This window comes from Watersipora subatra, chromosome 3 (genome assembly GCF_963576615.1).
Source record: "Watersipora subatra chromosome 3, tzWatSuba1.1, whole genome shotgun sequence".
Taxonomy (NCBI): domain Eukaryota; kingdom Metazoa; phylum Bryozoa; class Gymnolaemata; order Cheilostomatida; family Watersiporidae; genus Watersipora; species Watersipora subatra.
This window is the reverse complement of record NC_088710.1, coordinates 30,616,754-30,633,899: the sequence shown is the minus strand read 5'-3', so window position 1 is coordinate 30,633,899 and position 17,146 is coordinate 30,616,754. Positions and strand designations below refer to the sequence as shown.

The following is a 17,146-nucleotide window of genomic DNA, read 5'->3' as shown; positions in this document are numbered from 1 at the left end:
TTCTATACTTGAGTAAATGTAATATTTTTTATAGTCATAAATACATATACTAATTAATAAAATGATAATTATTTGCTATCTCCAATCATCGTTTCATAGCTTATCTGCCGTTTTACCTAGCTATAATATTTTTTTCGAATTTTCTTTGGTAAATTAGAGTCATGATTACAAATTATTTTCACTCGTAGGAAGTGGGTAAAATCGATTGATCATTGCAAATCTTTAATTTCCAGAACCAAAGCTTCGAATCGTTGGCTTGGCGTACTTGTGCCTTTATTAAATGTTTATTCGTTTTTAAAATTACACTCGCAATCTATTTAACTCCCAATTTGGAAGCTGTCAATAGATACGCTTTAGAATGACATATCTATGAATGACATATTTATTGCATCTACTTTGTTTACATTTACTTGTTTTACTGATTACAGAATGTTTATGTCGTCCCACCAGCCGAAGAAGCTTTGTCAGTGTGGAAACTGCCATAAAGGAGAAAGCGAGACTTGAATGCGTGCTGGATGATGTTTTGTTTGAGTTTGTTGCAGTAGATGAATTTGTCTTATTGTATCAGCTAATACTATGTGAGTGGCCACGACTTGATGAATATTTTTAATAAAAGCTTTATGCCGAGATGAAAATATTTTTGCTTGTAAAAATTATATAATAAAATAATATTGTTGAAGATAATGCAAAACATGATTTGCAGAATATTGTAGTGAATCGGATATGGTATATGGGTGTCCGCAGAACTGGAGAATGTGAGTTCAAATCCAGTTTGCCGCAGACTTCTCATCCTTAAAACTCTATCCCTGTCTATATTCTTTTCAAAGAGCTGGCTTGCTTATTTCAATTATTTAGTATTCGGTAAGAATACTAGTAAGAAACTAGTACGTAGGCAATAGGTAATAGGCGACATAATGTGGGCGGGGCTTATGGGAGGCTGTATATCGTTTATATGGGTAGCTGCAGAACTGTGCTGATACAAAGACCGCGTTCTACATAAAGTGACTTGACAGAATTACCGTAGACCGGTAGAATTGGTAGTCGGTACCCAAATGTTTACACAACATTTGGAGAAAGTGAGTAGAACAAATTTTCAATTTTCGTTATTTGAGGCCTTTTAAACATTCATAATAATGCATCTGTAGCAGGATTTAAAATTTTATTCTAGCCAACATGAGCAAATACACAATAAGATATATGCCAATAGAGTCTCGTAAGACCAGACTTTTATCGCAAATACCCGATGTGAATACGAGAGATAGAGACAGGTTGCCAAACGCGTGACATCATTTTGGGCAAGTCTGGGCACGTTTTGGTGGCCTGAGCGTTTTTACGGCGATCAGATTTTTTCGGTTTTAATCTTCAAATATCTTGGCAATGCGATCGCGTAACACAACAAACAACATATCAACTGATAGATAAAAAAAATGCTTTCTTTTAAGATCAACTTAAATTTGACGCAACTACATCTTTAAGTGGTGCCACTCAGCTGGGCTGAGGTAAGCACGAGCGAGCCATGAGTGAGCCCGGGAGCAGCCAAAAGGCTGAGCCATCTACCGAAGGCGGAGGTGGTCAGCCACCCGAGGGCGCCGCGAGCGCTGGAACAGTACCGTTGATTCTAGATGCCGCTTTTTTAACGAATCTGATGAACTAGCCACCAGGGCCTATTCTAAAAAGGCTGAGCCGGCAAATGCAGCCATTTTCCGGAGATGGTGCGGTTGAGGTAACCGCATGGCTCTCACGGTACGAGCGACTGTGTGAGTTGGAGCACATTGCTCCGTGCGTGCTGATTGCGTACATGCTTGATGGCACTGCTGCCAGAGTGCATGGACGCATGAGGGTGGGCGAGGCATCTCAGTGGAACGTCGCGGAGGCAGTGCTGACTGCTGATTACGCCATGCCTCGACAAGAGGCATGGCGTTGCTTTGTCAGCTGTCGACTCGAACCCGGAGAGACAGTTTACGTGTACCTGGACCGCTTAGATCGGCTCGGTGGTAGACTGGGGGTGGCGCTGGAGGACATGGTGTTTAAGACCAAGTTCTATGAAGGGTTGCCCGAGTCAGTCTACGAGTGAGCAGTTACGCATGATCAGGCGTATACTGCTGATTTTGGCTCGTTGCTGAACCGAGTGAGGGGGAAGTTGGTTTCCCGGAGAGCGGTTGAGGGTCGCCCCTCAACAATTAGCTCAGCGGCTAGTTCTGGTAACCGGCCGGTGACTGCTTCTGGCAAGCAGTTGGGGGCTGCTTCTAGCTAGCAGCCGGAAAGCAAAGATAGTTGCTTTCGATGTGGGGGTCCACACAGGGTGAAGGACTGCCCACAGATTAAGCGGCCTTTGTCTGGTACGGGGCGAAAAAGACCTCTTCTGGCAAGAGGGTCGGGTGTTTCCGGTGCAGTAGCGCGGAGCACTTTGTATGGGACTGTCCTGTACGGCCACTGACTGGGGCGGCGGCATGGCTCACTGAGGATGAGCCGGGTTTTCATCAGGAGGATGCAACTCGGGGCGCCGCATCCTCTCATATGGACACCATGTAAGCCAGGCTTACGGGGGCTCCCATAACATCAGGGGGACCCGAGGTGGCGTTGGCGTGACAGAGGGAGGCTAGAGGTCACATGCAAGCAGTGAGAGTGTACTGCGGGACAGTCCTTGGCTATCCGGGGCAACTGGTGCGCTTACGACGAGCAGTCGTATGCCGGTCGTTCGAGCAATACTGAATGGTTGCGGTTTTCAGTGTCTGGTTGACACTGGAAGCGAGCAGACTCAGGTAAGTCTGCAGGTGCTGACAGGCTCAACTCGACTTAGGCCGAGCCACTCGCTGTTGACAACGGATGGTAAGGCGTCTCATGTGAAGGGTCAGTGTCGGGTGGTCGTCGGTGTACAGGGACACTGTTTCGGCGTTACGGCACTTGTTATGGACAAGTTGTGCTATCTTGGGGTTGACTGCTTGCTGGGTGGTGACGTCATTGACCACATGGGAGGCGTCACTGTCTGTAGAGGAAGTGAGGAAGTATTCGGTCAGGTGGGGGAAACCCTATCAGAATGGATGCTGTAAAGTACCTGCAGGGCAGGATACTGGGGCTGGCTGTACATGCGGGGCAGCGAGGGTTCTGCCGTTGTCGGGGTTGGGTAGTGATCTGGTGTCACTGCGAGTCGACGACCCTGATTTCATTGCCACTTTTGCCAAAGGCCGGTGGACCGTTAGCTGGCGGTGGTCTGAGGAATCTCCAAAAGGATTGCAGACCCGGGTCGCGGAGTACAAGTGTACTCGGGCACCTAACTTGCATGAGCGGTACTGTGCTGAGATTGAGCGCTGGATCTCAAAAGGTTGGTTGAAAAGGTGGAGTCGGCCCGTTGAGGGTATTATTCTCCTTTTGGCGGTGTTTCAACCAACGAAGGACAAAGTGTGACCAGTCATGGACTACCATGAACTGAACGCGTTTGTCAAGAGTCACACGGGAGGTGACGCGGTCGCTGTGTGCAGCGAAAAAATCCGGAAGTGGAGACAGTTGCATGGCAAACTTGGGGTAGTCGACCTCAAGTTCGCATACCTACAGATCCATGTTTCGGAGGACCTGTGGAAATACCAGATCGTGAAGTATAAGGGGGTCCCTTAGTGCTGACACGTTTAGGCTTCGGGCTTTCGTGTGCGCCTAGGATCATGACCAAAATCCTAGGCAAGATTCTTTTGCTCGACGAGCGGGTCCAACGAGGGACTGACCACTATATCGACGATATAGTAGTGCAGGAGTCTGTGCTTGGCGTGAAGGAGCTGAGGAAGCACCTTGTTAAGTATGGACTGGCGACGAAAGAGCCGGAGGGCCTTGATGGAGGTCGGTTGTTGGGCATTTCTCTGAAGGGAAATACTCGTGGACATTTGCAAATGTCGAGGGAAACTGCACCCTCCGATATGCATCTTGAGCCAGCTGGGCTGACTAAGAGAGAGCTTTTCTCGTTTTGTGGCTGACTTGTCGGTCATTACCAAGTGGCTGGTTGGTTGCGGCACTATTGCAGCTTCTTGAAGCGGATGGGATGCAACGGAGCCTGGGATGCCCCTGTTGAAAAGGAGGTCAGCTTGCTGGCTAGTGAGCTTTTCATGAGGGTATGTCAGAAGGACCCTGTTAGGGGTCCGTGGCACGTAAGACCGAATGGTTCGGTCGTTGTGTGGACGGATGCCAGCTCTCTGGGCCTTGGTGTGGCAGTTGAGGTTGATGGCAGCGTTGTTGAGGATGCGTCGTGGCTGATGAAGGAGTCTGACCATTCACACATCAATGTTGCCGAGCTGGAAGCTGTGGGACAATGTGTTAACCTGGCTATTGCGTGGGGGTTCAAGACTTTCATCTTGGCGGTTGACTCTCTCACAGTTGTCAATTGGATGTCAAATACAATTGACGGGTGCCATCGTGTCCGCACGAATGGTGCTGCAGAGATGCTGGTGAAGCGTCGGCTAGGGGTGATCCGTGACACGATCACCGAGTACGGATTATCGGTCACTATGCGTCTTGTACCTACTGTGGAGAACAAGGCGGATAGAATGATGAGGGTGCCCAAGAAGTGGCTTGGGCATCGAGGGATGAGTAGAGGTGAGGCCGAGAGCTGCCATCTTTACCGGCGAGAGCCTCGGGGATGCTGTCAAAGATGCTACCAAATTTCGTGGTTACGTCATTGGAATAAAGAGATTCCAATCTACGGCGGCTTTTTGTTTTTGAGCTTTCAAGAGCTTGCAATCACATTGAAAGTGTAAACAGAAGCCATCTTGTACAACTACGTCTCAATTGAGCCGTTTTGGAAAGAGATTTTAATCTACTGCGGTCTCGTGATGGCGGCGATTAACTGTTTATTCTGAACTTTCAAGTGCTTGTAATCACATTTCCACATTTTTGGCACTTGCAACACAGCAGAGTAAAACATAGTGAATCTTTTGATGCCAAATAACTGTAATCTGAATTGTGTTCCAAGACAACTTTAAGGGTATTAGCTTTTATATGAATAAGACATTCATTTTGGTTGATTATATGTAAATGTTATAATTGATGCTTTTGTTTAGGTGGTTGGAATAATAATCCTAGTGTTACACAGTTTAAGGCTACCTGTCGCAAATTTATCAACAAATGTGGCGCTAAATCAGATGCATGTAAGTCAGGTAATGTTAGTGCTCGAGACGAGATTCTCATCATACAGGCTACTCCAGAAGTTAATTGGTTTTTGGAGCTCACAACGATTACAGATGTCAAATTTCTGTTATAGGTAACAGTACATTCAATATAGCTGGGTACACTGTGCGAATGCTAACTAGAGTGCTGTCATGTAACATTGGCCGTCAGTCCCTAGTTACGACTAAGTCAAGTATCCATTACCGACATCTCTATACTCTACTCGAGCTACAAAACAATGGAGGATCGGTGCGTCCATCAGACGGTGTCATCACGATCCTGCTAGTTACAGAGCGATACCTTCGAACTAATGCAAAGCCAGATCCACTCTATTGTGTGGTGTATGTTACCGGTAGTGTAGGATCTAGTGATGTGTTATGCCTTGGGAAACACCTTACGGACACAGCAGATGGCATATCCAACAGCTGCTTCATTGATGAAAAACCTTATTCAGTCGTTCTATGATCTCTGACAGCATAACTATGCTAAAATCGTACATTCAAACTGCAAGGTGCATCTTTGCGGCATAAAATACTAAAGCAGTACTTTTTAAAGGGCAGTAATAATGTAATTACTATAATATTCATCTGTAGCTGTTTTTGTACTCCTATTTATAATCTGATTTAGTTGTAAGACACTCTGACACTGGCTCAATTTCCAGTAGTATACAAATCTCACCTCTCAATCTCATCTCTCAATTTACACAGTTTCTGTAAGGCTTACGTATAGGTTTAATCATATGATTACACTAATTCCTGCATATCCTTGTTTGCATTCTTTCGATTATCCTCTATTACAACTGTTTTTAATTTTCGTGTAGTTGTTGCGGTAGTTTATTCCATTTTTACAGATTCTACATATCATACATTCATGAGCTATTATCACTTACATCTTAAAAACCGTTTCTGTTTTTTCAGCATGTGTTGTTTTTATCAAGATACTTCATGTGCTAAGTTTCTCCATTATGGTTTATGCATATGTAATATAATTTCAAATATAATGGAACAGTGGTTATTTGCCTGAATATATCATTTGCTGGGTTTATGCATCTGTAATACAACCGTTTGTATGAATAATGTGGTCTACGGAAATCTATTTCACTTCCAGTTCTCATTTATTATAATCTACTCCATTTGTTATCAATAGGAATTCTTCTTTCAGGCATTCTAAAAGCGGTGTAGGAGTAGTTTTCATTAACACCAGGTGGAAAATATATTTTCGACATGTACGTTTATATCATTTTTCACGGTTTGTTTACATACGAAACTAGAACACAATTAGCTCTCCAATATGGCGCTTACATTACGTTTCGCTATCAAAGTAAAAGTCACGTAATTACCATTCCAGGGGTTTGTGAAGTTCAAAGGTCATAAAATTACTCCCAATGGCATTCTATGTGCTTTTTAAATAATGTCTTAACAAACCGGGGAGTTTGTTTTCAAGGTAAAATTATTTGAAGGCTGATTTAGAAAGATTTGATGTCATTTTGAAGTATTTTAAATCATCACGCGTTTTACTAAAACGGCAACCCGTTTAGTAAAACGTGTGCGAAACGGTCGCCGTTTTACTATATCGGTAGCCGCATAGTATAACGCGTGACGATTTACAAGCTAATACAGGTCAAAAATTTTGTCAGGCATGCGTGAATATGACTCCTGACGATGTAGAATACATTTGTAAATATTTTAAAGTCGTTTTAAACCGACTTTGACCATCACGCGTTTTTCAAAGTTTGTCGAAATATTACGTAAAACGCATCCAGTAAGCCATTAGGAGCGATTTCACGATGATTTGGCATGATTTTAGCCGTCACGCGTTGTCACGCAATTTTTGGTCAAATTTTTGACCCAACAAAAAACCATCAAAATATCATCTAAGTGTTTTAAAAAGATTTGATGTCATTTTGAAGTAATTTAACTCATCACGCGTTTTACTAAAACGGCAACCCGTTTAGTAAAACGTGTGCGAAACGGTCGCCGTTTTACTATATCGGTAGCCGCATAGTATAACGCGTGACGGTTTACAAGCTAATACAGGTCGAAGTTTTTGTCAGGCATGCGTGAATATGACTCCTGACGATGTAGAATACATTTGTAAATATTTTAAAGTCGTTTTAAACCGACTTTGACCATCACGCGTTTTTCAAAGTTTGTCGAAATATTACGTAAAGCGCATCCAGTAAGCCATTAGGAGCGATTTCCCGATGATTTGGCATGATTTTAGCCGTCACGCGTTGTCACGCAATTTTTGGTCAAATTTTTGACCCAACCAAAAACCATCAAAATATCATCTAAGAGTGTTTTAAAAAGATTTGATGTCATTTTGAAGTAGTTTAACTCATCACGCGTTTTACTAAAACGGCAACCCGTTTAGTAAAACGTGTGCGAAACGGTCGCCGTTTTACTATATCGGTAGCCGCATAGTATAACGCGTGACGGTTTACAAGCTAATACAGGTCGAAGTTTTTGTCAGGCATGCGTGAATATGACTCCTGACGATGTAGAATACATTTGTAAATATTTTAAAGTCGTTTTAAACCGACTTTGACCATCACGCGTTTTTCAAAGTTTGTCGAAATATTACGTAAAACGCATCCAGTAAGCCATTAGGAGCGATTTCACGATGATTTGGCATGATTTTAGCCGTCACGCGTTGTCACGCAATTTTGGGTAAATTTTTTGACCCAACCAAAAACCATCAAAATATCATCTAAGAGTGTTTTAGAAAGATTTGATGTCATTTTGAAGTATTTTAAATCATCACGCGTTTTACTAAAACGGCAACCCGTTTAGTAAAACGTGTGCGAAACGGTCGCCGTTTTACTATATCGGTAGCCGCATAGTATAACGCGTGACGATTTACAAGCTAATACAGGTCGAAGTTTTTGTCAGGCATGCGTGAATATGACTCCTGACGATGTAGAATACATTTGTAAATATTTTAAAGTTGTTTTAAACCGACTTTGACCATCACGTGTTTTTTCAAAGTTTGTCGAAATATTACGTAAAACGCATCCAGTAAGCCATAGGGAGCGATTTCACGACGATTTGGCATGATTTTAGCCGTCACGCGTTGTCACGCAATTTTTGGTCAAATTTTTGACCCAACCAAAAACCATCAAAATATCATCTAGGAGTGCTTTAGAAAGATTTGATGTCATTTTGAAGTGTTTTAAATCATCACGCGTTTTAATAAAACGGCAACCCGTTTAGTAAAACGTGTGCGAAACGGTTGCTGTTTTTACTATAACGTGGCCGTCATCGTACTAAACGGTCGCCGTTTTTGAGTAAAACGCGTGACGGTTGAATATTTTCAGGCTAATACAGGTCGAATTTTTTTCTAAGCACTGTAAATATGTCTCCTGACTATGTAGAATCAATTTTTAAGTGTTTCTAAACAATTTTAATACATTTTGATCAAATTTTTTTCTCAAAAATTTTTTTGGTCAGTCGAGATATTACGTAGAATGCATCCGGTTAGCCATTGGGAACGATTTTATGACAATTCTGGACGATTTTAGCCATCACGCGTTGTCACGAAAATTTTTTGACCCTACTGAAAACCATCAAAATATCATCTATGAGTGTTCTAGAATGCTTCTACGTTATTTATAAGTGTTTTTGACCATCACGCCTCGTCACGCGTCACGCGTTTTACTAAACCCGGAATATCGGGGGGGGGGGGGGGGGGGGGGGGGGGGGGGGGGGTAGGGGGCGGAATATCATAGACTAGGCTGCTCTACATCCTATTTAACAAAACTTGTGGTTGTAAAAATTTAAAGTAGTGTCATCCTGTATTGTATTAAACAAAAGGAGAAAAGTCTGGCGACAACTTTGTGCAATCGCTTATTGTTAATATATAGTAACAAAATGTCAACAAACACGACTTTGGAAAGGGGTTTCTTGTACACTCAAATCGTGTTTTTCCTAAATGGACTGCAGAAGTCTCGAGACGACAAAACAACTGTACATACCGCTATCTTAGAATTCTCAAATTGTTTCATAAAATGGATCATGACAAATTAATATTTGACCTACAATCTGAGTACAACGTAAATCCTAAGCTTTTGTTGTGGGTACAATATTTTTTGTCCAAAACGGTTGCGGTGAATGGTAGACTTTCAGAAATGTTGCTAGTTACACTTGGAGTTCCTCAGGCTTCTGTTCTAGGTGCAGCGTTGTTTATCCTATACATAAATCACATAGGTAATATGATTAAGCATTCAAAAATCAGGCTTTATGCCGATGATGTCTTTCTTTAATGTGATGTCAAGTCTAACCAGGACTGCATAAAATTTCAGGATTACCTTAATAGGCCTAATACAAGGCAGATAAATGTACATAAGATGCAGTTAAATCCCGTAAGATTACGTGTTGCAGTGTTTGGGCAAAATATGCTTGCAATAACAAAAGACAATAAACAGGGAAACAATAAAGTGTTAAGGTGTGAATATTGGTAGGGATATTAAATGGGATGTGCATATTGAAACAGTGTGTTAAAAAGCAACTAGGATGCTTGGATTGATAGATCTTATACTATTTCAAGCTCCCCAAAGTAAAGTATGTAGCATACCTCTTCTCATGTAGGCTGTTGCTGGAATATGCAATGAAAACTTGGGATTCACCCAGGGTAAAGCACACAAATATGCTTAATCATGCTGATTCCCAGTGATTAGTTGTGTGGTAGTGAAGAGCAGCTTGGCATTTGCCACGTGTGCTTTAAGCTTTTCTGCGTGACCTTGCATTACGACAACGCAACTATTACCCTTTGCCTTCAAACCTTTGCCTTCTGCTGTTCGAGTGAAAAACTGTCAAATGGGATTCTTTTTTGCGAGGCATGTTGGAAATTCAAGGCACTGCTTTAACTTTTCAAAACACAAAAACTTGATGATGTGAATTCTGAATATCCAAGTATGTTGGCTTGAACCCACTAAATGAAATATTAGTTTGCAAACAGGTTTTTTCGGCTGGTTTAAACAACTTGGTTTTTGCCGAGGCAACCCTGCCAAATAGCTAACATTTTTCTGCTTACTGACTGCCTATTCTTGCCAATGCCATAATTTTTTAATAGACTTTTCAGAGCCATTTAGGTATGACAAGAATGATTGTACATGGCTACTTTACAAGTTATGATAATTTTTGTTATGTCATAAGATGTCTCAGATTGCTATCATAGGTTTGGTAACTTATGACTTTTTTAGGTTGAAAGTTTAATCTTCAAAGAGCTACTAATGCTACATGTACTTGATGTAAGCTCTCTAAAGATAACAGATGCAGAAGTTAAAGAGAACCTTGTCAAAGTTTTTTGAAAATGTCTTGGATTCTAATTCTCTGGTGAGTATCTGATAAAAAGTTTAATCTAGCAATTATCTTCTCTTGATATTGAACGGTGTAAGGTAGTGCTGGGCACGGGTAGTAATACTCGTTGAACTCGCGGGTTTATCTTCTCTCGATTATCGGGTAATAGAGGTTTCGGGTATTCCGGTCATTCGGGTTCGAGTTTTGACAGAGCCATCGAGTGTAAACACTCGATGGCTCTGGGTTTTGACTTTCAAGTTCGGGTTTTGGTACACGGATCTGTCAGGTAGTGTTAACAAAAACTCGGTCTATTGCACCTTGTGCTCTTAGTCTGGGACCACAGGGCATTTCTGTGTCATCTTTGCTAAGGAGGCATGACAATGGGGTTTAACGAGTCTTTAATTTAATAGATATAATAAAACATATTATACCTTATTTACTATACCTACTAGAAATATTGTAGTCAAGCCATGATTACTTGTCATTAAAAGGTGAGAAGAAATACTTACATCAAATTTTATTTGCACAATTAGCCAAATCGGCTTCGTAAACAAATCTATGCCTTTTTTAATAAGGCGCGTGTTCGCTATCACCGATAACACATAGGTCCTTAGTCTGTTTCCGCTATCGCCTTGATAGAAACAGCCATCAGCGTTAGTAGTAGCAGGGAAAATTTAATAACTCTGTTTAAATTGATTACCACAGCTAGCTATTATGGATTACATAATTCATTATAACAAAGTTTTACTAAGCCAACAAGCCTTACTAACGGAAAAAGCCGATAATGTAAAGTTTTTTATGAGATTTGGAGCACCATCTACAAAAAGTCGGAGAGGTACATAGAACATGCTTAAGTATTAAGCTACCATAGACCCTATCTTCTGCCACCTGTTGACACGAAAATGCCCTGTAGCCTCAGACTATATTGACTGTTTAACAATCCACCTGTTAATGCTGTGAATACGAATGTCAGTCGATAAACACTGTGAAAAATGATAAATGAATTGAAAAGAATTATAATTGCTTAGTAAATTTGAAGATATATCTGTTTAGAAAATTTAAACATAAAATCCATATCAACAAACCCTATACCCGAAAAACCCGTAGGCAAAGAAATACCCGAGCCTAGCACTACTAGCTACCCAATACTCGAAAAACCCTAACAGAAGGGGGTGGGTCTAAACCCGTTGACCAAGAAGTACTCGTGCCCAGCACTAGTGTAAGGCATTCAACATGCATCACTGTCAAAATTTCATAGTTTAAATGCATTAGCTAAATAATGTTCCAGTTGAGTTCATAACTAGAATAAGGTGAACCTTTTACACGTTAAGGAAGCGGACTGCAACATATAATCTGGAACCAAAATTGCTTATATATTTTGTAAAACCTAAGTTGTCTAGTATACATTTGAGCACAAAGCGCAGCTAATGAGATATTAGTAAAGTACAATTATACCTTGACTTTCAAACGTTTCTGATATCATCCAAATCGGATTTCCACCAGAAAATTCGAGATCCTTCAAACCTTGAACTTTGACAAAAATGTCACCTTTGGAGCGAACCAAAAGCTGAGTGAACCTGAATACCTTAAGTATTCAACCTCTGTTGTGAACAGTTGAAATTGTGATTCGTGTCAAAAATAAATTTTTTTAGGTGGACCATTTTAGACGCACGATCTTTGATACAATGCTTAACTATATCCTTTAATAACGTTTCTACTATTTTTTCTTATTATTATGTTACCTCTTACCATAGCATGGATTATGTTGCTGCCTTGATTGTTTTGATGTTACGATTGGCAGAAATGGAACGTTTCTGTTGTGCTGTTTTATGTCACACACTCCTCCATTGAATGTTTTATATCTGCAACCTGAGCATAGGCGAGCTTTCGCTACTTTAAAGTTTATATAAAAATTGCTAAAAACGAAATGAAGGGAATGTTGATGTATTGTTTATGATCTAATATAGGAAATTTTTTCTTAAAATAAATCGCAGTCTATTTCTATATTTTTTATTTATGGTAAACAGTTGACAAGACTTTGAGTAAACGAGGGTGAGGTATGACCGGCTACAGATACAGCAGTATGGTACATTCCACAATCTGCTCTAGTCTATTAATAGATTTTTGTGAGATGATCATTGTATTTCACCTATGACCAGCTTTCTTATCACATGCGTACAGTATATATAGGTTAAATCATAAAAATTGTTTGAAAAAGCTATTTTCTAGATTTGTAATGGTTTAAAATTATTTTACATTGATTATATTGGGAATGTAGTTTTCAATTTAAATAACTGGATTTTGAACAAATCACTTTTGAAACAGCCTTTTGGAAAGGATTACAGTAAAAATCTGAAGTTTTACTGTATGTCTCCTGCCACTTGTAAAACTAGATCCGAAGACCATAATATAATAGTCTTTTAATAACACCCTTACGCTATTCTGTTTAGCATGTGGATAAAAAGATACAAAAAACCATATTAGTAATTGATACTCACTTAATACTGTATATTAGTATTTTATGTGTTGCTTGTACTATTCACATGAAGCTTGATTTGGACGTGGGCGTATTTATTATTTATATTGAGGATATATTGACACCTCAAGGATATTTCTTTAAGCCAATCATTATTTCTGAGATATCCATAATTTTAATCACTAGAATGTTGTTTTTAAAGAAATGCTCACACTACAGTCCAAAGTGATCAGCGTAATGCAAGTTTTATCTCTAACAGTTATAAACTTTAGGAGATAAAACTTGCCTTTAAACTTATGAAGTTTTGCAATAGTGTCAAATTGAAACCTGACGTAATGCATCTAACTTTGTGGTGTATTCAAAGGTTTCCATTTCTTATATTATTTCTAATTAGTTGAAATGGCTGTTTATATTATTATTATTATTGTATCAATTATAATATTTGATAAGATTTTAATGGGAGGAATAGACTTTGCTAATCTTCAACCTTGCAGCTTAAATTTGATGGATCTGAATAATTTAGACATGACAATCCTGTCATCTGTGTGCAATACAATGTATTATGACTAACAAGTGCATAACAGCGTACTAAAACTAGCTTCTTCTGTAAATACCTTTAGCTCTCTTTGGAAATCTTTACAAATCTATAGGTTAATATAGTATTTGTCTTATTCATACACATAAACCTGGTTGGCCATGATATAAGTTCAGCCTGTTGAACTTATATCATGGGTATTAGGTCATTGCATGTTTACGGTAAGTGATACTTATTGTGCTTGACATGAGAAGGCAACTACCTGTATTTTATGCTGAAAAGCTTGGAATGAGTCTGTTTACACGGACTTTGTGTCATAATTTATTCTCCTTTTTCAGTCGGAAGAAGATACGAACAAATCCAGATCAGCCAATCAGAGAGGGCGTTTGCTGGAACAGGTATCATTTTAAATAGTTTTACTACTTGCCATTCATTTTGATATATATTTAAAGAATAGAGAAAGCATAGAATTATTATGCTTTATTATTTATCTTGAGGTGTTCACTGATGTTCTAAAAAAAGAATCAAGGAGATTGACCAACCAGAAGCTGAGATATAGGCAGCCAAACACAGGTCTACCAAAAAACATAAGTGTTTTGGTAATCATCAATATATGACGTATGAAATGAAATCGACTTGTGTGCCATTGGTCAATTAAGCCAACTAATGCGCTCTCCTATAACAATCACGGCGTTTTAATTGGTTTAATCCCTGGAAGTATAGAACGATCCAATTGGACCTAACAATCATTGCTCTGATAATTCTGAACCAGTCCCTCTGACATGTAGATTATTTTTAGCATGAAATAATTACACACGTCTATTATGTCGCAACATTTTGCTATCTTGCTAGTTCAGCTCAGTTTTGTTGTTCTCCCACTTAGCTTCCCTATTCAGACGCATCTTTAGCGCTGTTCAGATTTTTTATCTATAGCTAATAACTGGATTCAATTAAATCAATCATCAATCTCGGTTATCATTTATAATTTTCTACAAATTATATTAGTTACATCATTTATTCTATACGCAGTTATATTATTATTTTGTATAATATGCATTATGATTCTTATATTAATCATAAAAATAATCATAAATAAGATATTAGATAAATAGAAAAATCAAATCGAAAGTTATCGTTTTCTTTTCTTACAGCAAGAGCAGCACGGTCAAGTTATTCTTTTTAAAATTATGGCTGTAGTGAACTTACAGTCTGTTAATAGTGACGATAATCATGAAAATCAACTGAATACTGCAGTAGGTACACGGTAGAAAAATGATGAATGAACAAAAATTCACATTCCCATTTCTTATTCTAAACAAACTGCAAATCGCGGATGTCGCATATAGACTATACACGCGCAGTTCGTTGAACAGAGGATCTTCGGAGCATATCCGTGGAGATCGAGTTAAAATTTGAAGCACAATAGTCAAAATCTGCTCTTCTGTTTCGAAAAATCATGGCGAGGGGTTGTGGGCAAATGCCTTTACCACACAATGTTTGCTTTATTTTCTTGAGAAACCAGGGCTAGTCTGTAAATTCTTTACTATCGCGAGAAGCGTTTCACATCTTGTAGCATAAAACCATCATTATACGTAATGGTGGTAAGGGTGCGCAACTCCGGCACATGACCAATAAGTCGATTTCATACGTCACAATTCTCGGGATTTTCAACGGGTTTCCCTATGATTCGGTATTAGGTAGACCTGTGTTTGGCTGGCTATATCTCAGCTTCTAGTGGGTCAATCTCCTTGATTCGTATTTAGAACATCAGTCAACACCAAGATAACTAATAAAGCATAATAATATTATGCTTTCTCTATTCTTTAATATTACACACAATGAGACATATCACTAGTAAGTGGGGTTTATAAATAATTCAGTATATAATTATTTCTAGTGATTTATAATGCCTGACTATTTCAAAAACTACAAACATAGTTTATGTATGGAGTTAAATTAGCTTAGATTTTAGACAAGTGAATCCTATTCTTCTTGCTGTCATTTGTTCGTGAAAGTATGCAATTGGCTGGTTCTTGTATTTAAACTAAAGGTTTACCATTGTAGGCAAATACATAAATTGTATGTTTTTTGTGAAAAGATTTTGTTAATGTCTTAGTAGTAGTAGATGGAGTCATCTTTACCAACAACACATGATAGGACAACTCCTACAATACACTAAATCGAATTCACGGACCACAAAGTGTTTCTAATGTAAACAATTAAACAGAGGTTCAAAAAGAGCATCTAGTTTATGCAGTGGTTTATGTAGACAAATCTACTACACAAGAACTTATATCGTTATAAACGTATATCTGTTATACTTATGATATCAGAATCTAAGATCCTTGAACCGGCACTCCATACTAAACAGTTGTATGTGAGTTGGAAGTACTAAATTATTACCTATAATAGTAGATATAGCGTATATTATATATATTTTATATGATTAGTATTATATCATAATATTATATCACGAGTATAGTTGTAGAATCGAATTGATGGTCTTTTGAAAAAAATCAACATTGGTGACAATTTCTAGTGATTCAACACTGTCGTATGCCTTCACTAGAGCTCACTATTGAAAAGTATATTCGCAGTGACATGATGCAAAGTAGTCAGGTGTCCTGTCACTATTTTGTGCTGTTAATGGTACACTCTACATTTCGGACATACCATTTGCAGATTAGGAGGCCAAATCCATACTATAGCGATATCAAGATATTTGATGCACAAGAGAGTGTTGAGTGTGTCTCGGTGATAGACAATCGCAGGTAAATATGTTGTTTGTTTTATTTCATTGAAAATAATTACATGGCAGCGAGAAACAAAAAACAAATTGTGCAATGAGGACCCAGATGTTCATTAGAATAGCTAGTAATGGCGCTGGGCTCTGGTTACCAGTTAGTTGATTTATTTAGATGGTAAAAAAGTACACAATCAATATTCGAGTGAATCAAGGTTGTGTTGCTTGAGACCTGATTTGAAGCGATTGCGATATTTGAATATTGCAATCGCTTCAAAAATCAATAAAATGTGTTGAATCAATGAAATGCTATGTTTTCACCTTACGGTTACTTGGACTCCTTCACTCAACAGAACCTTCCTATGTGAGGGGCTCTAGTTCAGCTGCTAGGTGGGCGCTTTTCTCGTTGTTTGTTCTGTTTTCTGTGCTCTGTAAAAAGCATAGATATAGTAAACCCTTACTATATCTATGGTTTATGGTTTACTATATCTGTGGTTTATGGTTTACTATATCTATGGTTTATGGTTTACTATATCTATGGTTTATGGTTTACTATATTTACGGTTTATGGTTTACTGTATTTATGGTTTATGGTTTACTATATCTATGGTTTATTGTTTACTATATCTATGGTTTACTGTATCTATGGTTTATGGTTTACTATATCTATGGTTTATGGTTTACTATATTTACGGTTTATGGTTTACTGTATTTATGGTTTATGGTTTACTATATCTATGGTTTATTGTTTACTATATCTATGGTTTATGGTTTACTGTATCTATGGTTTATTGTTTACTATATCTATGGTTTATGGTTTACTATATTTACGGTTTATGGTTTACTGTATTTATGGTTTATGGTTTACTATATCTATGGTTTATTGTTTACTATATCTATGGTTTATGGTTTACTATATCTATGGTCGATGGTTTACTATATCTATG

General features: G+C 38.7%; 1 protein-coding gene across 2 annotated transcripts in view; it reads left to right on the top strand.

The window, feature by feature from the left end:
* LOC137391850 (WD repeat-containing protein 41-like) overlaps positions 1-17,146 on the top strand; it is a 47,409-nt gene that overhangs the window by 4,842 nt on the left and 25,421 nt on the right. For both annotated transcript variants that reach the window (XM_068078394.1, XM_068078393.1), the window contains exons 2-4: positions 10,349-10,481; positions 13,795-13,854; positions 16,139-16,227. In XM_068078394.1, coding sequence (XP_067934495.1) covers positions 10,419-10,481; positions 13,795-13,854; positions 16,139-16,227 — 212 coding nt within the window. In that variant the 5' untranslated portion in view covers positions 10,349-10,418. The remainder of the gene's footprint in view (positions 1-10,348; positions 10,482-13,794; positions 13,855-16,138; positions 16,228-17,146) is intronic.